This window comes from Eutrigla gurnardus, assembly GCF_963514095.1.
Source record: "Eutrigla gurnardus genome assembly, chromosome: 14".
Classification (NCBI taxonomy): Eukaryota; Metazoa; Chordata; class Actinopteri; order Perciformes; family Triglidae; genus Eutrigla; species Eutrigla gurnardus.
In genome coordinates this window covers 23999666-24024976 of record NC_139937.1, presented here as the reverse complement: position 1 = coordinate 24024976, position 25311 = coordinate 23999666, and the positions used below count along the sequence as shown (strand labels likewise).

At 41.1% G+C, this 25311-nt stretch overlaps 2 protein-coding genes across 3 annotated transcripts in view; one reads left to right on the top strand and one right to left on the bottom strand.

The window, feature by feature from the left end:
• Nucleotides 1-12816, top strand: part of LOC311025005 (NACHT, LRR and PYD domains-containing protein 1 homolog) — a 54426-nt gene extending 41610 nt beyond the window's left edge. The window contains exons 1-12 of one of the 2 annotated variants that reach the window (XM_084027663.1): nt 3699-3844; nt 4638-4916; nt 5654-5712; nt 5812-5885; nt 5999-6213; nt 7265-7515; nt 7600-7719; nt 8679-8811; nt 8947-8976; nt 9125-9172; nt 10315-10374; nt 12167-12816. In XM_084027663.1, the coding sequence (XP_083883789.1) occupies nt 3739-3844; nt 4638-4916; nt 5654-5712; nt 5812-5885; nt 5999-6213; nt 7265-7515; nt 7600-7719; nt 8679-8811; nt 8947-8976; nt 9125-9172; nt 10315-10374; nt 12167-12432 (1641 nt within the window). In that variant the 5' untranslated portion in view covers nt 3699-3738 and the 3' untranslated portion in view covers nt 12433-12816. Of the gene's footprint in view, nt 1-3698; nt 3845-4637; nt 4917-5653; nt 5713-5811; nt 5886-5998; nt 6214-7264; nt 7516-7599; nt 7720-8678; nt 8812-8946; nt 8977-9124; nt 9173-10314; nt 10375-12166 lie in introns of those variants that run through there. The other variant, XM_084027662.1, reaches the window with a different exon arrangement.
• Nucleotides 1-25311, bottom strand: part of LOC311025030 (uncharacterized protein) — a 375179-nt gene that overhangs the window by 168141 nt on the left and 181727 nt on the right. The window lies entirely within an intron of this gene.

Genomic DNA, 25311 nt, shown 5'->3' with positions numbered 1-25311 from the left:
CCCCAGTCGAAGTCAGCAGCTCCCCACCTCCACCGTAAACAGTGTTGGTGGAGGGCTGCTTCCCCTTCCTAAGGCGCCGGATGGTTTGCCAGAATTTCCTCGAGGCCGACCGATAGTCCTCCTCCATGGCCTCCCCGAACTCTTCCCAGACCCGAACTTTTGCTTCAGCGACCGCCCGTGCTGCAGCACGCTTGGCCTGCCGGTACCCATCAGCTGCCTCGGGAGTCCCCCGAGCCAACCAGGTTCGGTAGGACTCCTTCTTCAGCTTGACAGCATCCCTTACTTCCGGTGTCCACCACCGGGTTCGGGGATTGCCACCACGACAGGCACCGGAGACCTTACGGCCACAGCTTCGAACAGCCGCGTCAACAATGGAGGCAGAGAACAAGGTCCATTCGGACTCAATGTCCCCAGCCTCCCTCGGGATCTGGTCAAAGCTCTCCCGGAGGTGGGAGTTGAAGACCTCCCTGACAGAGGGTTCCACCAGACGTTCCCAGCAGACCCTCACAACGCGTTTAGGTCTGCCAAGTCTGTCCAGCTTCCTCCCCTGCCAGCGGATCCAACTCACCACCAGGTGGTGATCAGTTGACAGCTCAGCCCCTCTCTTCACCCGAGTGTCCAAAACATACGGCCGGAGGTCAGATGACACAACCACAAAGTCGATCATTGACCTCCGGCCTAGGGTGTCCTGGTGCCATGTGCACTGATGGACACCCTTATGTTTGAACATGGTGTTCGTTATGGACAAACCGTGACCAGCACAGAAGTCCAATAACAGAACCCCACTCGGGTTCTGATCGGGGAGGCCGTTCCTCCCAATCACGCCCCTCCAGGTAACACTGTCGTTGCCCACGTGAGCGTTGAAGTCCCCCAGTAAAACAATGGAGTCCCCGGTTGGAGCACTCTCAAGTACCCCTCCCAAGGACTCCAAGAAGGCCGGGTACTCTGCACTGCCGTTTGGCCCATAGGCCGAAACAACAGTGAGAGACCTATCCCCGACCCGAAGGCGCAGGGAAACGACCCTCTCGTTCACCGGGGAAAACTCCAACACATGGCGGCCGAGCTGGGGGGCTATGAGCAAGCCCACACCAGCTCGGCGCCTTTCACCGCGGGCAACTCCAGAGTAGAAGAGAGTCCAGCCTCTCTCAAGGAGTTGGGTTCCAGAGCCCAGACTGTGCGTGGAGGTGAGCCCGACTACCTGTAGCCGGTAGCGCTCTACCTCCCGCACTAGCTCAGGCTCTTTACCCCCCAGTGAGGTGACATTCCATGTCCCCATGGCTAGAGTCACCGTCCGGGGATTGGGTCGCCGGGGCACCCGCCCAGGACAGCCACCCAAATCCCACCGCACCGGCCCCTTCTGAACCCTCCTGCGGGTGGTGGGCCTACAGGAGGGCGGGCCCACGTCGCTCTTTCGGGCTGTGCCCGGCCGGGTCCCGTGGGCACAGACCCGGCCACCAGGCGCTCGCCTGCGAGCCCCAACCCCGGGCCTGGCTCCAGGGTGGGGCCCCGGTGACGCCAATCCGGGCGACGTGAACGTCCTCGATTTTAGCTTCTTCATTAAGGGCTTTGGAACCGCTCTTAGTCTGACCTGTCACCTAGGACCTGTTTGCCTTGGGAGACCCTACCAGGGGCATTAAGCCCCGGACAACATAGCTCCTAGGATCATTCAGGTGCTCAAACCCCTCCACCACGATAAGGTGTCGGTTCAAGGAGGGGAGTCAGGAACCCGTTAACAGAAATACAGTAGTTATAAAAGAGAAGTTGCCAAAGAAATATGTACATCTACATCAGTAACCAGTCAAGTGGACAAACATCAGTTGTTTCACTATCTTGTGAAGTTTGGATGATGTTCTCCACATCCATGTTTCTAAAACAGACATTGATGATATTTAAAGAGTAAAATCTATAATCATCCCAGCAGAGAAATTTAACTTTTGCTTCATGAACATTTCCTTTGAATTTTCCAGGTGGAGACGGCGGCGTCTTTTATAGAGCTACTTTTGGAAACGCTGGCTGATTTGAGTGACGGGGAGCTTGGGGATTTCAAGAAGGTCCTCTCGTCTCAAACTGACTTCCATCAGTTCAAGTTCCCATCCATGCTGTTTGAGATAACAGGACATCAGGACATGGTGTTTCTAACGGTGTTGCGCTACAACGAAGAGGCTGTGAATAAGACCAAGGAGGTTTTGGAGGAGATCAACAGGACTGATCTGGTGCAGAGGCTGTCAGACAGCAGCTCAGGACCCAAAAGTAATAACAATAAAGACAAAAACATGTCAAAATGCCCAAAATGTTGAATCAATGACTTTTACCACTTTTCCCCTCAGAGCAAGACTCAGGTGAACACCGGTCTGGATTGATCAGGAAAGTGAGTAATGTTACATCTGTCTGACTGAGTACAACACAGCTTTCATTCACCTAATGCAGGTTCATTCATGGTTTACATATTTATTTAATGAACGTATTATTTTTCAGGTAGCAACAAGAGTAGCTGTTCAACAGCTGATTTTGGAAACCCTGAATGATTTGGATGATCTGAGCTTTGAGGAATTCAGGAGATTCCTGATGTTGAAGAACCTCTCATCCTTCCCATTTATGATAGGAGACATTTATAGTAAAGACAGAAGGATAACCGTGTATCTGATGATGGAGACCTACGGCCAACAGTTTGTGGAGTTAACCACGGAGGCTTTTAAACAAATGAACAGGACAGATCTGATACAGAGGTTACCAAAGCCCAGTTCAGGACTCACAGGTAAGACATAAGCCCCTTTACGCCGCCTTCTCGTTGCAGGATGATCACTCCTTCTTTCTTTTTGGTGTCAAAGGTACAGAGACAGAATGGAGGCGTGGTGGCGGCGTTATGCCACAAAGTCCAGTATAAATGGTGCGATTGTAAAGATTAAAACAAAAACAACATAATCATGTGTCTAATAAATTATTTATATAATTCATAATAATAAAAAGGTAAATCGGATTGAGTTCTGTGTTTTGTACTGAAATTCTTTTATTTTCTTTTGAAGCAACTGTGTCTCATTAATTGTGATTATTAGTGATTCAATTAGATTTGAATTGTCTGAGTTATTGAATGTCTTTTCTCCTCAGAGCAACACTTTGTGGATGAACATCAACCTTCACTGTTGCTGAACGTGAGTATGACTATATTTTACATTTTAAATCATCATAAATGATGAAACAAAACAAACAGTGAGTGTTTTAAATTGCCTCTCACTGTTAATGTTGAGCACTTAAGTTATAATGTTATGATGGAAAAGAGAGAAAACCGTTTCTTTGAGCTCCTGTTACAGAAACATGATGCGTTGAGATCAGAAAGGAGTTATTAATTAACATGAATTAAAGGATGGAGGGACTCATATTTGACTTTGATGTTAAGAAATTAAAACACTTAATACTTCAAAAGAAAATGAAATCAGTAGAAAAGATATTAGTGTATCATTGTCTTGAGTGATCATGCAGAAAAAACTAATCTTATAACATTTACACTCGACGTCTATAACACTGACAAAATGCAGATAAATGAATCTTTAACCGTCCCAATTGGGAAATTACACATTTACACAGGATTTGAAACGGATTCTTTTGGAAACAGTGAAGACTTTGAGTGAGGAGGAGCTGAAGAAATTCAAGTGGTTGCTGAAGCTAACGCTCTTCATGAAGAGGGTCCGACACATAAACTGGGAAACATGGTACGGTAGTGCAGACCTACTGGTGAAACAGATGGTGGAGACCTGTGGTTTGCTGTCTTGGGAGGTGACCATCGACATTTTAAGGGACATGAACAGGACTTATCTGGTGACGGGAATGTCCAACTCAGGATTCAAAGGTCAGAGAGAAAAATAGAAATATATTTTAAAGAAAGTGGTTAAAACTTGTTGTTATTTGTTTTAAAATGAATAAAAAGGGCGGCAAAGCAATAACATGCAGCATCAGCCAATTGAATCCAGCCTCTTTGATTTTTGTGAAGTCACTGGAATTAATTTGGTGTAATTCTTTTTAAATGTACAATTTATAGTAAAATACAGTACATGTAGGCCAAATAATCACATTTTGCTGTTGACTTTAATCAGCACCTCTGTTACGATAAGATAAACCTTTATTAGTCCCACGGCGGGGACATTTACAGGATTACAGCAGCAAAGAGGATAGTGCAACAACAAGAGGCAAAACAGAATGTAATAAATAACATATATTAAAAAAATACTACTATTTAAAAATTTAATCAAGGACAGACTGAGTAGTTGAGTTCACATTATTGTATAATAGAATATATGACATTTTGATGTTGTTATTGCACATGAATGACCGTCAATTGAGGAATGGTTGAATAATTGACAGTTATTGGTATGATCAGGCTACTGGGTGCCGTGTTTATCATGCAATATTATTGTGGATTGGTACGCAATGAATATTCAATTAAATAGTTTTGACACAATTTCACATTATAATCTTATCAAAGGAAGTATTTGTTGCATGGCTTCTGTATTGAGTGAGTATAGTGTTCTGAAGCAGAATATGTTATTTTCTAATTATTTATTTATATTTTGTTCAAAAGCAACTAAGTCTTTTAAAGTCTGATTTGGAATCGGTCAGTTATTTTCTCTTTTCTTCCTCCTCAGAGAAAATGTCAGTCCAGTTGAAGCTTTTGGAAACGCTGGAAGATTTCAACTACGATGAGCTCGAGAAATTCAAGCATGTCTTGCAGGACAGTAAAATGGAGAAAGGCCTCCCAAGAATCTCCAGACAGAGAATGGAGCTGGCAGACAAAGCCGAGATAGTGGAGCTGATGATGGAGACCTACGGCCAACAGGCTTTGGAGGTGACCAGGGAGGTTTTAACGCAGATGAACAGGAGTGATCTGGTGCAGAGGTTGTTGGACGTTAGGTCAGGATCCAAAGGCAAGTTTGTTTTTGTTTATTACACTTTAATGCCTTTTTTTTCTTAAATCAAATTGCATGTGGACGGTCAAACAGCCATTTGAATGTGTGGTCTGTTGAAGCACATGCTTCAATTAGATCAGATCAGTCAGTGTTTCAGCCATGCAAGGGGCTCCATGGTAACGTCGGTGTTTGTCCTTCGGTGTGACGGACACACTGGACCATTATTGGATGCATCACAATTACATTTTGTCCAGAGATCTTTGATGAGCCTGGACTTTTCCCTCAAGTACCAGTGAACTCTTGCATGGAGTGCCAAGAAATGTTGTTTCCACATTCATTGTGCTTTGAGGATGCATCGTAATCACTTTGGTGATCCTCAGACTTTTCCTTGAATTATTATTCTCCAGGACTTTAATTGCAACACAAAAAGGCTGCCGAACTAACTACATAATGATGACGATTTGTAAACACTGTAGCTGCTCCATCAACACTTAAAATAACATAATTTAGACATAAATACAGGAGCGACCTTGTTGATGGACCGTAGACAGTCTCTGGTTCCTCCACTTAGAACCTCACATTAGACCCAACCAGACTATCGTAGACCTCTGCGAAACCACTACAATCTCAGTGAGAATCTCAGTGCTGACAGGCTTTCCCCCTCATGCTAATTATTCACTTGAAATATTTCAAGTTAAATACCACATTAATCACATGACCTTAAATATCAAAATAACAATTTGAAACAAATTCAGACATGTCTTCACAAGGGCCTCCGGGACGCATGGAGCCTGAGGGTGATGGAAGCGTTATGGTAATCCTCACATCAGTTCATCACTTTCATTTGTTCATTTATGTGATGTTGCAAAAAGCCCCATCTCCACTTACTTCCAAACATCTTTGTCCTCTGCAGCAGGACTGCAGCGACTGGACTAAAGTTGAACCTGACGTGAACAGTGCAGATGCAGATGAGGCTCCGACATACAGGTGAAGAAAGAATAACGTCCTAAATTCTGCATCACAGCAAACTGGAACTATATTCTAGGGATATATGCTCATCTTTTTTATTTCATTCGTTATTTTTCCATGGCTTGCTGTAGTCTACAGTCTGACGCGGGAAACTTTGAATGCAGCGTCTCTGGCTTGCGCTGGGTCTGCAAGGAAAAGGTCAGCTTAAAGTATCAGTTCTGCTCTTGGGAAGGACATATGCAGAGGATGGAGTCGATGCAATACATGCCTGCAGGTCCCCTAATGAACATCACAGTCATCGCCGGGAAGCTATTTGAAGTACAGCTGCCACACTGGATCTGCATAGGTAAGTGGACAGAACGTGCCCCTTGGCACCTTACTGTTAAATCAGATGCCCACATTACGAGCCAAAAACCTCCCATTACAGCTTAGTTTCGATGTGCATATACTTTTAAAACGATAGTACTGAGCTAGCTTAGCCAGCTAAGCAAAGTAGATAACTTGGATGTTAACGGAAACCCCAGAAGAAACTAAAAAGTATTCCTGCAGACTTTGTTGGCTCTGATGAAATAAGAGGTCCGGGCGGACTTTCTTTTCATCTGCGGCTTTTTGGTGGATGCAGTCATTTCCGACGTAACTACTGTATGTCCGTTTGCTCTTTTTCGGCAGCTAAAGAATCCATCCGTATGCTGTACATAAGCTCTTGAGAAAGTTTGTCGCTACATGAATGTCTTCCAAGGAGAGAGTTCTCCTTTCTTCTTCTGTAGCATTTGCAGTCAAAGTTACAGATTTCCTCCATTTCGCTGTCTTTATCCCGTTGAAATGTAACCGTAGATATAGCGTCTGATATCTTCCGCTCCAGCGCCGCTGCGGCCGACGTGGACGCTGTATAAGTAGCCATGTGTTTCGCTTCTAACATAACAGCGCGTGAATGGCCAACGGTAATCAGTATGGAAATGAACTGCATCGCCGTGCATGCCCCTGCAGGGAAACGGGCAACTGCAGATTTTTTCAGAAACTACAAATACAAAATGTATACTTTTACGACAACCAATACTGTTATCTGAAACATGGAGTGGCTTCTTCATGATCTCAACTTGCATATTCTGCAAAAAAAAAACGAAAATCACTAATTTTGAAAAAAAAAAGCTTATTTCGTCATTTACTTAAATTCGCTGGTTTTGCCATGGCGGGTCACATCTGAGCAACTTTTAGACAGCTGAAACTCAGGACCACGGATGGGTTTGGGGCAATGCATATCGAATACAGTGTTGTTGAACCTCTGACAGCTGTGTGAAATTGATGAAAAACAGTATAATATGGGATCTTTAAATTCCAGACAGCATGAGTACAACAGCTGATGCAATCCTTATGTTATGTGCTCTTATGTTGTGCAGACGACAACCCTGACATATGGGACAAGTTTGCAGTCCTGCACATAGAGGACTGTGGAGATGTCGTGGAGAAAGCGTCCGAGGTCACATCGCACCACGTCAAACTGTCCGAACCAGTTTTCTCTATCAGAGCATTCCTGGTGAAACTTGGCATCCCATTTAAGATACGGTGTGATGTTTTAATATACAAGATCAACACAGCATTCCTCACACTCCATGTTTATCTGATCCCACGTGATCCTGGTCTAAAACAGGTTATTTCATATCTTATTGTCACTAATGCCACAAATCACGTGATGAAAACGCAGCACAGGCAACTCATGTTTTTGTCCCAACAGCAACTGGACAAGAGCTACGGATACAAAATCATCAAAAAGCCGCCACCACAGGAGTACCTGAAAATGGAAGATCGTTTCATCCTCACAGCAGATTTTCACGGTGCAGAAGTTAATCCTAAAGTATGTTTGACTGAAATAAGATTATTTCAGTGCTTCAAACCTAAAATCAACCTTTTTATTTAAAGCAACACTTAAGAACTTTTCCTCTTCGGTCCCCCTACAGGTTGGAAGGGAATTGTCCATTACTGCCGTCGTAAATAATTTAGCCTGGACGATGTCCAGTGACAAGGTAGAGTAGCTAACGCCTTAGCTAAGATTAGCTAACATGAGCCATAGCTATAGTTACATATATATTAGCACAATAGCTAACGCCTTAGCTAACATGACCCAATAAAATAATCAATGTATCGTACACAGATGCACACTGTTGGAAAAAAACTGATTCCCGGTATTATTTACAAGTCCAGCAGCAACAAAACCAAGTCACCATCCGTCTTGCATTTTGTAGCCTCCTTCAGCTCTCGAGTGTGAGCCGGTCCGATATTCACTCTCTTTTAGCTGCAAGGTCTCTTCCACGCACCTGCCAGGTGTTCTCCCACTGATCTCCACGCAGAGCCTCCACCTACCGGCTTTTGTAACGCTTGCCGTAAAGCAGGTCAAATTGTAGTCTCATTACAATTGTAGAACTACAAAACCACTACCCTACGAGGCAAAGTTACATAGTGCGGTTACAGCCAATAGAGGGCTGCAGAGCGAATGCTGAAGTCCCGTTCACCCAGTTTTGAGGTGATGAACCCCTGAAACTATTTTGGAAACATTATTTTAAGGCACTAAATACTCTTTAGTGTTGCTTTAAATATCTATGAACAATGTGAGCGTTATGTTATTATGAATATTTAAATAATACATTTAAATATCTGAAATCGTGACATTTTACCAATATTTGGCAGTTATCATTTTTGCCCCCTTCTGTTTATGTCTTTGATTTAGATGAGAGAAAAAAAGACGTAGTAATCGCTGTTGCAAACTCCGGATGCTGAAAGTCTAACCTTTTCCCATAATTTATTTTTTTTCCTCAGGACATACAGCTCATATATGAAAGCATGCCAAATTACTGCGAAGTGTTCATAAGAAATCCAGACGCAGACTTTGCACTCAAGCTCAAACACAGTAAAGAGCTTCAAACAATATGGAACCATACGATTCGAAAAGGTCAGGTTTAAATAATATCACCAGAATTCATCTGAACAGCCTATTAAACACTTTTAACTTTCACTGTCACTCAAATATGTATCACGAGTGAAGCCAAAATATGTCTCTTTTCTTTTCCTCCTTTTTCTTTTTCAGAAGAATACCAAAACACTGGTCACATACAAGGTAAGACATGGCTCAACAGTCTGACCGAAGAGTCGGTTTGGTCCAGGAGTGGGTTGATAAAACCTAGCAGCATATTAAATATTCATAAACGGTGTTTTAGTCAGTGTCAGAGTGTTATCAGGATGTAACCGTGCTTCCTATATGACAGTTGCAGACATCGCTGGACTGACGTCCTCCACACCTGCTTCCGGTGACCGTGAGTTGTTTTTAACACGAGACATATTAATATTGGAAATATTGGAACCAACATTTGTATGTTTTTTAAGCATTGAGGACATGAGGTATTTCTATGTGTAATATTATGTTTGTATATTATGTGTTTTCATAATAATAAAAAAAATATATATTATTACAATTTAATTATAACATTTATATGAACATTAATAGTAATAATAATTACATATTTAGCTTAACGTGTTGTATTGAGTAGTCGTATTGCATATTGAACAAACCCCTTAAAATAATCAATAGTGCAAGAGAGAGAAATGTCTCTTAAAAGACAAATAAATAAAATTCAATAAAATTTGCTCATAAAATCTTTCAGACAGACCTAACAAACCATGGCTTTGTTTTTTTTTGTTTTTTTTACAAATCGTCATTATGTCTTATTTCGGCATCCTTTTTATACGTGCGCACGACACTGTTTACGTCGACGTTTTGAAGACGCGTTACTATGGCAACGTGCCAGACGTTTAACAGCTGAGAACGTAGATCCGATAGATGAAGATAAAAAGGCTAGTTGCTCTACGAGGGCGCCAACATAAGCAGCAACACGTATATGATGAACAGCAACTTCACTTGTTGAAGAGTAAATATGCAAAACGAGCTAAAGTTCACCTTTCATAATTGTTTTTAAGCCACAAGCTCAAATTCCGACGCTCTTTGAATACGTCACACGGAAAGCAAAGTGAACGTTAGATCGCGGCATATTTTTGACTCTCCTATAAACTATCACTCTGGGGGGTCTGCTATGGCAAGTGCGACACCTAGTGGTAAAGGTCGGTATAACCGGTTCTCGCTTTGGCCCAGACCGGTTTGAAAACGTTTAAACCGGCTGAGCATGTATCTGGGATTTCCACGTTCAAAGCAGCAATAGTGGTTATTATGGAGCTCACGCAAATATATACACATAAATGACGGGCAAACATTCCTATGAAATATTATTATCTTAATCTGGCATCCAAGAGGGCACTTCATAAAAAAGAGTTGAGGACAAATTCAGGAGGAAATGCATTTTAATCGTCTATCTTTACCTTGAAAGACAGCCTTTTGTTTGCTGTGTGTCTGAAAAAACACGCATTAACACTCTTTCATGAAGCAATTTTGAATTTGTTTCAGACGGGAGACGGTCAGCTGAAGCGGCTGCTGTGAACACCGTGGCAGGAGGTGGATGCACAGGTAAGGTGATGTCTTCATCGTGAACGCTGCCTGCCATCGGACACCGATCAGATTGAGACTGTTGAATTCAAATGAATTAGTTTGACACTTATTGTGTTATTTCTCAGAGTTTGCACATTGAGGATAGAGCCAGGAGACATTTAGCTTAGCTTAGCATACAGACTGGAAGCAAAGGGTAAGCCTGGTTCAGTCCAGAACTCCTAAAAACCACAACATTGGGACGAGCTCGCTGTTCTCCAGTTCCTCCTGTCTCTGTGCTAAACTAAGCTAAATGTCTCCTAGATTTGTGTGTGTGTGTGTGTGTGTGTGTGTGTGTGTGTGTGTGTGTGTGTGTGTGTGTGTGTGTGTGTGTGTGTGTGTAGAGTACAGACACGAGGGCTGTATCTATTCAATTAAATTGTATTTATAGTGTCATATCACAACAGCAGTCATCTCAGGACACATTGAAAATGTAATAAATCATGAGCATATTCTAGTCCTGTTCAGAGTCCCAACATCCCCAGGAGCGTTGCAGCGACAGAGGCGAGAAAAAACTGCGCAACACTTAAGAACCATTCCTCTTCGGTCCCCCTACAGGTTGGAAGGGAATTGTCCATTACTGCCGTTGTAAATAATTTAGCCTACCCCAGCCTACCGTCGCACGCACGTTATTTGTTTGTATGCAGAACCGGCTCTGGAAACGATGAACGATTTGAACGATGTCCAGTGACAAGGTAGAGTAGCTAACGTCTTAGCTAAGATTAGCTAACATGAGCCATAGCGATAGTTACATATATATTAGCACAATAGCTAACGCCTTAGCTAAGATTAGCTAACATGAGCCATAGCGATAGTTACATATATATTAGCACAATAGCTAACGCCTTAGCTAACATGAGCCAATAAAATAATCAATGTATTGTACACAGATGCACACTGTTGGAAAAAAAATGATTACCGGTATTATTTACAAGTCCAGCAGCAACAAAACCAAGTCACCATCCGTCTTGCATTTTGTAGCCTCCTTCAGCTCTCGAGTGTGAGCCGGTCCGATATTCACTCTCATACAAGCTCTTTATTTGTCATACTCCCGTTTTCTTTCCTTCGCCTCATCGGACATTATACTCCTCCTTTTCTGTGCAGGCTCTGCCATGATACCAATTTGAAAACTACCTAGCTGCAAAGTATCTTCTACGCACCTGCCGGGTGTTCTCCCACTGATCTCCACGCAGAGCCTCCACCTACCGGCTTTTGTAACGCTTGCCGTAAAGCAGGTCAAATTTGTAGTCTCATTAGAACTACAAAAACACTACCCGACAAGGCAAAGTTACATAGTGCGGTTACAGCCAATAGAGGGCTGCAGAGCGAATGCTGAAGTCCCGTTCACCCGGTTTTGAGCTGATGAACCACTGAAACTATTTTGGAAACATTATTTTAAGGCACTAAATACTCTTTAGTGTTGCTTCAAAAGGCTTTTAGGCAGAAATCTGGTGCAGCCCAGGCCCTCGGGTTTCAACTGCATTTGGTGGTGGTAGTACTATAGTAGAAGTATAGTATATAGTATCTATCTTCTCATCTTACTCTTGGCATGAAAGTGCGTCTCCCAAAAATGGCGTATTGTAGAAACTTTAGATGCAAGAGCTTTACAGAATTTGGAGAACACGTAACTTCGTAGCTGTAAACTGAACCCTTATTCTTTCAGATGTAGTTTAATGCCAGAGTTAGAAATCCACTATTTGATCATCAAAATGAACCTTTTCCTCTGAAGAAAATGTACAAAGTTGTAATCAGGCATTCCTCCTTCTTTCCTCAGGGGCTCAGTTCGTGGATAAACATAGACTCCAGCTGATCAAAAGAGTGAAAAACATTGAACCCATTTTTGATGAGCTCCTCGACAAAGGCATCATCCAACAAGAGAGTTACGATGAAATCTTGGCGAGCCGCACCGATCAGGAGAAGATGAGGAAGCTCTACTCCGGTCCCCTGACTGCTGCCGGACCTGACGGCAAAGACGTCTTCTACGCAATCCTCGAGGAAAGGGAGACATATCTCATTGCTGACCTCAAGAAGAAGAAGTGAAATTCATCATCAGACCAAAAATACATTCTACCTGAACACAAACAGTTTTTATATAATCAAAGTGGGGGAGATATTCATTTTAATGCTACGCGAAATGTTTAAACAGAGCCGTTTCCTCTTAAATCCAATGAAATGTATACTTATGTGGTCCAGCCCCGATCAATCAATGAATTATCAGACAATCATGTAAGAAACGAACAAGTTATCATCAGACATGTTTTTATCCAACAAATAATCAAATGGAATGAAAGTCTAGTTTATGTAAATGAAAACATAACATAAGCTTCATTTATACCAAATGTGCTTTTTTTTAAAATCACTTTTATCACAAAATGGTTTATATTTTTAAATGTATACATTTATAATAAAATCTTCATGAGTGAAGTCAAAAGATGTCTATTTTCTTTTCCTCCTTTTTCATTTTCACAAGAAAACACCGGTCACATACAAGGTAAGACCTGTCTGTCTCTACATGTCTCCCTGTGATAGACTGGTTACCTGTCTGTCTCTACATGTCTCCCTGTGATAGACTGGTTTCCTGTCTGTCTCTACATGTCAGCCCTGTGATAGAATGGTTACCTGTCTGTCTCTACATGTCTCCCTGTGATAGACTGGTTACCTGTCTGTCTCTACATGTCTCCCTGTGATGGACTGGTTACCTGTCTGTCTCTACATGTCAGCCCTGTGATAGACTGGTTACCTGTCTGTCTCTACATGTCTCCCTGTGATAGACTGGTTACCTGTCTGTCTCTACATGTCTCCCTGTGATAGACTGGTTACCTGTCTGTCTCTACATGTCAGCCCTGTGATAGACTGGTTACCTGTCTGTCTCTACATGTCTCCCTGTGATAGACTGGTTACCTGTCTGTCTCTACATGTCTCCCTGTGATAGACTGGTTACCTGTCTGTCTCTACATGTCTCCCTGTGATAGTTACCTGTCTGTCTCTACATGTCTCCCTGTGATAGACTGGTTACCTGTCTGTCTCTACATGTCTCCCTGTGATAGACTGGTTACCTGTCTGTCTCTACATGTCTCCCTGTGATAGACTGGTTACCTGTCTGTCTCTACATGTCTCCCTGTGATAGACTGGTTACCTGTCTGTCTCTACATGTCAGCCCTGTGATAGTTACCTGTCTGTCTCTACATGTCTCCCTGTGATAGACTGGTTACCTGTCTGTCTCTACATGTCTCCCTGTGATAAACTGGTTATCTGTCTGTCTCTACATGTCAGCCCTGTGATAGACTGGTTACCTGTCTGTCTCTACATGTCAGCCCTGTGATAGACTGGTTACCTGTCTTTCTCTACATGTCTCCCTGGGATAGACTGGTTACCTGTCTGTCTCTACATGTCTCCCTGTGATAGACTGGTTACCTGTCTGTCTCTACATGTCTCCGTGTGATAGACTGGTTACCTGTCTGTCTCTACATGTCAGCCCTGTGATAGACTGGTTACCTGTCTGTCTCTACATGTCTCCCTGTGATAGACTGGTTACCTGTCTGTCTCTACACGTCAGCCCTGTGATAGACTGGTTACCTGTCTGTCTCTACATGTCAGCCCTGTGATAGACTGGTTACCTGTCTGTCTCTACATGTCTCCCTGTGATAGACTGGTTACCTGTCTGTCTCTACACGTCAGCCCTGTGATAGACTGGTTACCTGTCTGTCTCTACATGTCTCCCTGTGATAGACTGGTTACCTGTCTGTCTCTACATGTGATGGACTGGTTACCTGTCTGTCTCTACATGTCAGCCCTGTGATAGACTGGTTACCTGTCTGTCTATACATATCAGCCCTGTGATAGACTGGTTACCTGTTACCACCCCCGACCCTGAATACAGGATAAGCGGTGGACAGTGGATGGGTAGATTCCTTAAATGTTATAAAGTGATGTCACCAGGTAGGCTGTTGACCTGAATCCAATTCTTTTTCTTTCCCTCTAGCCTCAGGCCATCACTTTGTGGATAAACACCAGTGTGATCTGATCGACAGAGTGAACAACATTGAACCAATCTTGGATCATCTCCTGAGAGAAGTTGTAATCCAGCAAGAATTTTATGACAGAATGTCTGCCATTCCAACCACCCGGGAGAAGATGAGAAAACTCTACGGAGGTCCCCTGAATGCAGCCGGACGCGACGGAAAAGACATCTTCTTCAAAATCCTTGAGGAGAAAGAGCCGTTTCTTGTTGCCAGTCTCAAGAAGAAGAACTCATGAATACTGTGTTGAATTCGCCTGTTTTCTGCATCGCAAAGCAAATGTCAGGCCAGACCCCCTACAACGGTTTAGTTTGTCACCTTTTCCACCCTCATGAGTTTGCAGATATGGGTATAGTAGTGTATCTGTTGCTGAGGTAGGAGTATCATAGAATATATCAGTATTATTGCACTGTCACTGTCTCAACGTGTCATATAAAGCTTTTTCTAATGTAAATATCTAAAAGCAAGAAATTAGCTCAAATTGTTAACACAACCTTGAATGTCGATATCAGCAGAGGAACTACAGGGAGCCTTCACATGCACATCCTGGGGCAATAAAAGCCTACACACAGGTCCAGCAACAGGTATCGTTTACTGGTAGGAACCATGAGGAATTCCAAATTTTACATCGTCAAGCTGATTAAAGCTACTAAAACATTGCATCTATGTTTGTTGTTGTGAATTTCTCTTTTTGATGGGTGAACCAGGGTCTAATGCAGGACTATAACACCAAAATGGACTATCCCATCCATAGTCATGGCAGGCCTATGTTCTGTTACCAACTGGTATGGAGTGTTTCTTCTTCTTCTTCTCTGTAGCTGTGTGTACCATTACCGCCCTCTGGCTGCCGTCCAGCATAGCAACACTGACACCGCCCGGTCTGCACGTCACAGCCAGGTAAACGGAGAAGAAGGCTCGAAGGGGAAGACACACTTCAAACACTTTTCCACTTTTCAAGAGAGCAACAGAGTGCTGTCAACTTAGCGATCAATGATTTGCCGCAATCATAAAAAGTGGACGGACTCTGACAGCTGAATAGTCTGGTTTTCACCATACTAAGGTCAATCTTTTAAGATTGAACATTAGTCTGGGGAAGCTGCGCTTTGTTTCTACTGCTCAAGAGGCGGGATCAATGGGCATCGTTCCCCATAGAGTGGTGAAGTCCCGCCCCTCCATTTCCGGGACATGGGTCCTCAAAAGCAAAAAAATATCAATGCGATTCAATGGGTAGATACAAATTATTTTCTGGTCCCGTTTGAATTGTGCCATGGATTTCACATATGTTCTTTGTGATATTTAAAGAAAATTTTTCACGCAAAGAAGACGACAATTAAGCGCGAAGAGTTTTGATAAAGTTAGGTTTTGTGTGAGCCGCTTTGTGAACTACAGCTCCTCGCTGTTCTCGTCGCGAATGATATACGTCACCACCCGCCGAGTCCGAAGTCCGCCGAGATGGCTGTTTCTCTGCTCCACTTCACCGCTTTTTTCCAAGGGCAGAATAAAAGTATCGAAAGGGGGGAGAACCACTATAAGTCGGGTCATGTGGAGAGCCTCAACTTCGCCGATGGGGAAAGGGCGATGACGTGACGTCACATACGCGACACAACATGTAGTCTTTATCATTGTGTTTTCTCAATGAATTTTAACTGAAGAATTGCACAATAAACGGTCAAACTCTTGACATGGAAAATTATAATTTAAGCCTATAAACAACATTTGTGTAATCCAAGGCATAACGACCGGGGGATCAGATAATAATTATTTTCCGTCCATTGAACACCATTCATTTTTTTCGCTCCGAAAGGACCCATGGCGCCGTTACTTCCTGCTTCCGCTTCGGCACTCTATTATGTTTCGTCATCCTCACGTCACCGGCCAATAGCGTGCCAGGAGAGAATGGCCGTTTCTGATTGGAGCCAAAGATTCTGGCAATGTAACAGCGAAAGTAAGCCTGAGGGTGTCCAGCCTAAACTGCCGAGCGAAATCCAAATTTCCCGGAAGTTCAGGCAGGGTTCACCCAGCCTAACAGCTGAAGTTACGAGCTGTTTAAAAAAGGTTTGTAAAACGACATTTACTTCTTTTTGTTCTTTTCTTACTTTCACTTTCATAGTTTGAACTTCCTGTCGGATTTTAACGTTAAAACGGTGTGTGAATGCTTTCCTGATGACATCACCGTTGTTACTAATGATGCATTAACTAAACTGAGATGTTTTCACCAAACCGTTCGACAGTTTGACAGTTCGGTAAAGTTGGAGATATATTCAGAGAGTCGAACTTCCGGGATCAATAAATCTGAAGTGAAACGTTTTGATGGCTCTGACCGTAATATCGTAGACTACGAGCTACAAGCACCAAAGCCCCGATTTTTTATACAAAAATAAACCGTCTGATAAACCGAGCTGAACGAAGAACATTGATCTCTATGCGGGCGAGTGCGCAGGGACCGTCTGCAGATTGCAAGACAAGAGCAAGACTGCAAACAAAAATCAATAACTCCACTGTTATACAGTACAGAGACTCCAAAATCACTACACACATCAAGGGGCTCCTTATGGTCATACTACAACAGCTATTTTCATAATATGTGCCTTTTTATCATTTTGGTGGTTTTTAAATGGTATTAATCATTAATATCTTCCTATATTAATCAATAACTCCACTGTTACACAAGAAAATATATTCATGATTAATACCAATGAAAGAATGACCATAACGAGACCCTTGATTGTGTCTAGTGATTTTGGAGTCTCTGTAATTGTTGCCACAGAGCCACGGTCCAGCCAATAATCTTAATCTAATCTAATAATCTTAAATACTGTGTCAGGCTGAATTAGTACAACATTGTAGTTTTAAAAACAACCACCCACTGCTTTGTACCTTTACGGAGCATCATAAGCTCGTTATGTGCCATGCACTCCTGGAAGTTTTAATTTTGGCTGTGCCTCTATAATCAGACACATTCCTATATTGGTATTTTTTATGTTTTAATTTTGTTTCGGCGTTGCCATATAACTGAGCCTTAATGTGTTTACCTGTTCAAATTATTGCTTTTCTTGGTGTTCTGATTGTTATAGTAAGACAGCATTCTGTGAATGATGTAAGTGTTCATGAGACAACAGAGGTCTGCATGAAGCCTGTGAACAAGAAGTGTTAATATTCCCTCCTTTTATTTTACAGCTACTTGATCCTCAGTGGCAGCGACTGATAGAAAAACAATGACCGAAGGTAGGAGCGCCGGTATTCTCTCACACAGCTGTTACTCAAAAAAGCAAGAACACGCAACATGTTGTACAAATGTAGTGACAAATACATATATTTGATATATAATATGATGATATTATGATATAATATACGGAATGGAGTGTAAGAGAAAGAGTTAAATAGCTAAAAACAAAGCAAACTGAGAATAGACACACAGTGTTTACGTTTACTCACTAGTGCATGAGTGTGTCTGAAAGTAGTCCATAGTACATAACGCAGTATTCACTCATGATATTTCACGACAGTCGACCACACATCACAGTGCCCTGCTGGTTTTTAGGATTTCTTTAGCCTTTTTGAAGAATTAAACTATATATTTGATTTACAGCCACAAACTTAGAATAACATCAGTCTTATCCTTGAAGGTCTTTTTCACTTAAAACAAAAAAAATCTGTTTTAAAGCCAGGAAGATGTATTCGAGTACATTAAGTGCAGCAAGAGCATTTGAGAAGTCTTAACCTATGTAATTCTATTTGTGTGTGTGTGTGTGTGTGTGTGTGTGTGTGTGTGTGTTGAAGTGTGAGTAGACATAATCAATTTTAATTTTCCATGAATTTGTTTCAGCTACGGGACCCTCGACAGGAGTTCCTGGTGTTGATACCGAGGGGGAAGATGAACGTGGAGGTAATATGACGTCTTCACACCAAATGCCTTTCAGGCTGTCTGTGATCAGTCGCTGATCAGATTGTCTGGAAACCCAGAATCTGAATAGTATTTGTACTTCGTTACTTCCCACCTCTGATTAAGGACCTCATGATTTATGAATTTTAAACTGAGTTACAGACGTCTCTGTCCGAATGTAAACCTAGAGGACAAATTAAGTGCAGCAAGGGCATTTGAGAGCTCTGTGTGTGTGTGTTTAAAAAAGTAGTAGGCATAAACACTAGACTGATCCATCATTGTGCAATTTTAATTTTCCAAAAATGTGTTTTTAGGTGCGGGACCCTCGACTGGAGTTCATGCTGGTGGTTTCGATCAGCTCAGTGGACTGATGAGAGGTAATATGACGTCTTTGCACCAAATGCCTTTCAGTTTGTCTGTGATCAGTCGCTGATCAGATTGTCTGGAAACCCAGAATCTTAATTTGAAAAAACTCCTAATTTAACCGTTCGCCTGGCTCAGTCCAAAGTTTAAAAACCTTCCAACCTCAGTAAGACGCTAAATCTTGTTGAATTGGTACAATAAAAACAAACTTTGGAGGGACGAGTTGTTCTCCTGTGCCTCCAGTCTTTATGCTAAGCTAAGCTAAATGTCTCCTGGCCAGTGATGGGAATAACGGTGTTATAAGTAGCGGGGTTAGTAACGCAGTTACTTTTTTCAGTAACGAGTAATCTAATTGATTACTCATCTCATTATTATAACACCATTATCGTTACTGCCAAAACATGTGTCGCGTTACTACATTGAAGGCAGAATAAACAAATGTTACGATATTAAACAGAGGCACTAGGACCAAGGGGAAAACGGCCGCTCAAGCTGAAGCCTGTTTCCCTTAGTTTAGACCGCCCACAAGCTCCTCGATTGGCTCTGCCGTTTCTTGTGTGATTGGCCGTCCCCGCTGTCACTCCATCTTGCACACCGGTCTGCTAGTCTGCGGTTAGGAGTCCTACAGGAGTCCGCTACTGTAAACTGCCTGGTTCACGTCAGCTAGAAGGATTGTAATATCAGAGGTTTCATTTACATTAATGTTTGAATCGGTGTCCGTGTGCGTATGTGCGTGCGTGCGTGTGTATGTGTGTTTGGTAATTAGACGCAGCCAGGATGTCTAAAAAAAGAAAAGTGGACATAAGAGACTTCTTTAGAAGTCAAAGTCTAAGTTAATCAAAGAAATGCGTTACATCCATCCTGCAACACCTTCACTGGCTCCCAATGAACAGCATATCCACTTCAAGATCCTCCTCATCATTTACAAAGCTCTCAATAATCTGATCAATAAAATGTATTATTATTGTTGTTGTTATTATTACTATTGGATTAGAATTGGGTGATAATGTTTGGCTACATGATTTACAACCAGTCAAACCAAAAAAGGGAACAGTAGACTTAAAAGAAGAAATAGAAAACTAGAAGAACTACTAGAAAACACACTGAACTGAAAGACTTAGGGCCCTAGTTTCGTAGACCAGGCGCAGTCAGCTTTCAGCGCACCTGCGCCGCGCCGACGGGGTGTGTCCGCCTGGACTTTGCAAGTTTCGTGCACCGCGCAGGCTCGCGCAGGCACACCTCCCGTCTCGCCCACCGGCGCAAGTGGGAAAGAGGGAGGAGAAGAAGGCGTGAGTGGGAGACGAGGAGGAGACGAGGCGTGGACTGGGATTAATACAGCCGATTCAGATCTTCACCAATCAAATGAGCTCCTCTCCTCACCTTTAATGCGTTAGGGGAGGTTCAGTGGAAGATCCGTCACTTGACAACCCGATGACAGAAGCATCGCCGCTGCTCCCATCACGCTCATCACGCGCTGTGCGCGCGTATCATAATAATAACAATGCCGATATTATAAAAAACAGGAGAGAGAGAGGGAGATGTTTTGGTCCGAGAGGCTGAGTTTCCGTTACGCGTGCCATCCGCCTTTGATCTGACGTCAGATGTGACGGGACAATCTATATAGATATAAATTCACGTGTTGATTTAATTAGTTGCATTAAATAGTGTTTGTTGTGATTAAATGTGTCTGGAACTGTGGAAACCTGCCTGTGAGGTCTCGGTGACATGTGCGCACTGCGCGCCGTCAACCAAACTTCCGATCCGCCAGCTGTGATTCGCATTGAATGAATGGACTTTATTTACGCCTTGCGCCGAAAGTAGACCAGGTTGGAGCTGGCGAGCTTTCAGCGCAGTCTCGGCGAGGCTTTTTGCCACGAAACTTCCGCTACGCCAAGCTGAATCTGTGACGCCTCCCCCTGCTGCGCCGCCACACCCATCTTGGCGCAGGCGATCCACCAAACTGCCAAACTGACGTTGCGCAAGGCTGCGCGGGTCGAAACTTGCACTGCGCCGGCTGCGCCACCCTGCGCCGCCCTGCGCTGGTCTACGAAACTAGGGGTGCAGTCGAATAGTCAAAAAATAAGGTCCTAACTCCTATTCCTATCTCCTATTCCTTGACCTCTGGGGAAAACGTCACGGGGTCAAGGAAAGGCGATAGGAGAACTCAAAAGGACTTAGGAATAGTCGACCGCGGTGTTCAGAGAATCCGACCGGACTTTCACTAAACTACGTCATTATATCGCGGCCGCTGATGATTGACAGCTGATGATCGGCACCGGCGATTGACGTGCGTCTGCGCTGGAGAAACTACAATAATGGACTACAAAAAGCGCATCTTCCACTTCTCCACATGTTGGTTTTATCAACAGCTGGTTCACTGACCGGCTTCAGGTCCAGCAGCTCCTCCTTTCTGTTTGACCGTTGTTTTATTTACTTTTCATTTGTGGTTTTAGTTTCGTTTTTGTCAAACATTTGTAACATGATTGAAATAAATAAAAAAAAAACATTAAATTATTATCACTGTCCACACATTTATCATCACTATTCCAATTACTCTGTGTGCATGAAAGTCATTGTTAAATATGTAAATGCACCTATCGTTTGTTTTCATGAACGGCCGAGGTGTGCGGCACTTTAAATGTTGCTCTCGCAAAGAATTGTGGGTCGGCGTAATCTCCTTTCCTATGGCATAGGAAGGTCCGTTGCATCCTATGCTAAAGGAGCTCTGAAAGGAAGCATTGGAGCTCCTTTCCTATGCATTTAGAGAATTCGAACAGCTCTTATCATGGCGGCCACTTGTTTACTTCCGGGTCACTTCTTCAGTTAGGAACCTTCCTAAGCAAAAAAGACTATTCGACTGCACCCTAGGGCCCGTAGTTTACCGCGGTGAAGTTAGTTTTAAGTTGGATATTCGACGGATATTCACTCCGGTTCCAGCCGCGACTTTACTGAGGTTTGCCCAGTGTTGGCAGCAGGAGAACGGCCCCAGTACCTCGCGCTTAGTCGTTGGAAAATGATTTAGGGACCATCCTTAAATTACTTCCCATAAATATACGAATACAAAATGATTGCATTTTTATCAATAGCTTCCCCATCATGTGACCCAGTGACTCCAAACCAGTATCCAATTGTATTTCTAAACTGATCAAAATAAGACACACCACTTTTTATGCTATGTTATTGCTTTGTGTATTTTTTATGAATATTAATAGGCAGAAATTATCATATTTTTTCAATAACTTCCACATCACGTGATCCAGTGACTCCAAACCAGTATCCAATTGTATTCCTAAACTGATAGAATAAGACACACCACTTTTTATGCTATGTTACTGCTTTGTGTATTTTTTATGAATATTAATATGCAGAAATTATCTTATTTTTTCAATTACTTCCACATCATGTGACCCAGTGACTCCAAACCAGTATCCAATTGTATTACCAAACTGATCAAGTAAGACACACCACATTTTATTTTATTTCTGTGCTTAGTTAATTTTTTATGAATATTAATATGCAGAAATTATCTATTTTTTTCAATAACTTCCACATCATGTGACCCAGTGACTCCAAACCAGTATCCAATTGTATTCATAAACTGATAGAATAAGACACACCACATTTTATGCTATTTAAGTGCTTTGTCTATTTTGTATGAATATTAAAAAATAAGATATTAATATTATCTTATTTTTTTCAATAACTTCCACATCACGTGACCCAGTGACTCCAAACCAGTATCCAATTGTATTCCTAAACTGATAGAATAAGACACACCACTTTTTATGCTATGTTATTGCTTTGTGTATTTATTATGAATATTAATATGCAGAAATTATCTTATTTTTTCAATAACTTCCACATCACGTGACCCAGTGACTCCAAACCAGTATCCAATTGTATTACCAAACTGATCAAGTAAGACACACCACATTTTATTTTATTTCTGTGCTTAGTTAATTTTTTATGAATATTAATATGCAGAAATTATCTATTTTTTTCAATAACTTCCACATCATGTGACCCAGTGACTCCAAACCAGTATCCAATTGTACTCATAAACTGATAGAATAAGACACACCACATTTTATGCTATTTAAGTGCTTTGTCTATTTTGTATGAATATTAAAAAATAAGATATTAATATTATCTTATTTTTTTCAATAACTTCCACATCATGTGACCCAGTGACTCCAAACCAGTATCCAATTGTATTCCTAAACTGATCAAATAAGACACACCACTTTTTATGCTATGTTATTGCTTTGTGTATTTATTATGAATATTAATATGCAGAAATTATCTTATTTTTTCAATAACTTCCACATCACGTGACCCAGTGACTCCAAACCAGTATCCAATTGTATTCCTAAACTGATCAAATAAGACACACCACTTTTTATGCTATGTTATTGCTTTGTGTATTTATTATGAATATTAATATGCAGAAAATATCTTATTTTTTCAATAACTTCCACATCACGTGACCCAGTGACTCCAAACCAGTATCCGATTGTATTCCTAAACTGATCAAATAAGACACACCACTTTTTATGCTATGTTAGTGCTTTGTGTATTTTTTATGAATATTAATATGCAGAAATTGTCTTATTTTTTCAATAACTTCAACATCATGTGACCCAGTGACTCAAAACCAGTAACCAATTGTATTCCTAAACTGATAGAATAAGACACACCACTTTTTATGCTATGTTATTGCTTTGTGTATTTATTATGAATATTAATATGCAGAAATTATCTTATTTTTTCAATAACTTCCACATCACGTGACCCAGTGACTCCAAACCAGTATCCAATTGTATTCCTAAACTGATAGAATAAGACACACCACTTTTTATGCTATGTTACTGCTTTGTGTATTTTTTATGAATATTAATATGCAGAAATTATCTTATTTTTTCAATAACTTCCACATCATGTGACCCAGTGACTCCAAACCAGTATCCAATTGTATTACCAAACTGATCAAGTAAGACACACCACATTTTATTTTATTTCTGTGCTTAGTTAATTTTTTATGAATATTAATATGCAGAAATTATCTATTTTTTTCAATAACTTCCACATCATGTGACCCAGTGACTCCAAACCAGTATCCAATTGTATTCATAAACTGATAGAATAAGACACACCACATTTTATGCTATTTAAGTGCTTTGTCTATTTTGTATGAATATTAAAAAATAAGATATTAATATTATCTTATTTTTTTCAATAACTTCCACATCATGTGACCCAGTGACTCCAAACCAGTATCCAATTGTATTCCTAAACTGATAGAATAAGACACACCACTTTTTATGCTATGTTATTGCTTTGTGTATTTATTATGAATATTAATATGCAGAAATTATCTTATTTTTTCAATAACTTCCACATCACGTGACCCAGTGACTCCAAACCAGTATCCAATTGTATTACCAAACTGATCAAGTAAGACACACCACATTTTATTTTATTTCTGTGCTTAGTTAATTTTTTATGAATATTAATATGCAGAAATTATCTATTTTTTTCAATAACTTCCACATCATGTGACCCAGTGACTCCAAACCAGTATCCAATTGTACTCATAAACTGATAGAATAAGACACACCACATTTTATGCTATTTAAGTGCTTTGTCTATTTTGTATGAATATTAAAAAATAAGATATTAATATTATCTTATTTTTTTCAATAACTTCCACATCATGTGACCCAGTGACTCCAAACCAGTATCCAATTGTATTCCTAAACTGATAGAATAAGACACACCACTTTTTATGCTATGTTATTGCTTTGTGTATTTATTATGAATATTAATATGCAGAAATTATCTTATTTTTTCAATAACTTCCACATCACGTGACCCAGTGACTCCAAACCAGTATCCAATTGTATTCCTAAACTGATCAAATAAGACACACCACTTTTTATGCTATGTTATTGCTTTGTGTATTTATTATGAATATTAATATGCAGAAATTATCTTATTTTTTCAATAACTTCCACATCACGTGACCCAGTGACTCCAAACCAGTATCCAATTGTATTCCTAAACTGATCAAATAAGACACACCACTTTTTATGCTATGTTATTGCTTTGTGTATTTATTATGAATATTAATATGCAGAAATTATCTTATTTCACGGTCCTTAGTTTTATTAAAAATACTCCCCCCCCCACCTCTGAAATCAAAATGTCCTCCTCCCACACAACATCACGTAAAAACATACGTACAGTATGTCTACTGTTTTTTTCCCCTAATTTACACTACAAAGAGTAAATATATTTATTATTTATTTTTGGTACATTGCTTAACAAGCATAATTTAATTTTGCTTAGTTGTGACCTGTTGAGGTGCAATAAATATCAAGAGTTCCAAAAGATATATTATTTTTATCAATCCACTCTATAAGCATAGTAATTATAATATCTCCAATAAAATTGTAGATTTGTGCACTGTGGATTTCTGTTTGTAATGTATTGAGGATCCATTTCATTATAATACATGTATTTTAAGTTCCGTCAAAGAGGGATGGAGATGGGGTCCAAATTATTTGACACATCAGTATTTAAAAATGATTTGAAAGTAACGCAATAGTTACTTTCCAAAGTAACTAGTTACTTTTAGAATGTGTAACTCAGTAA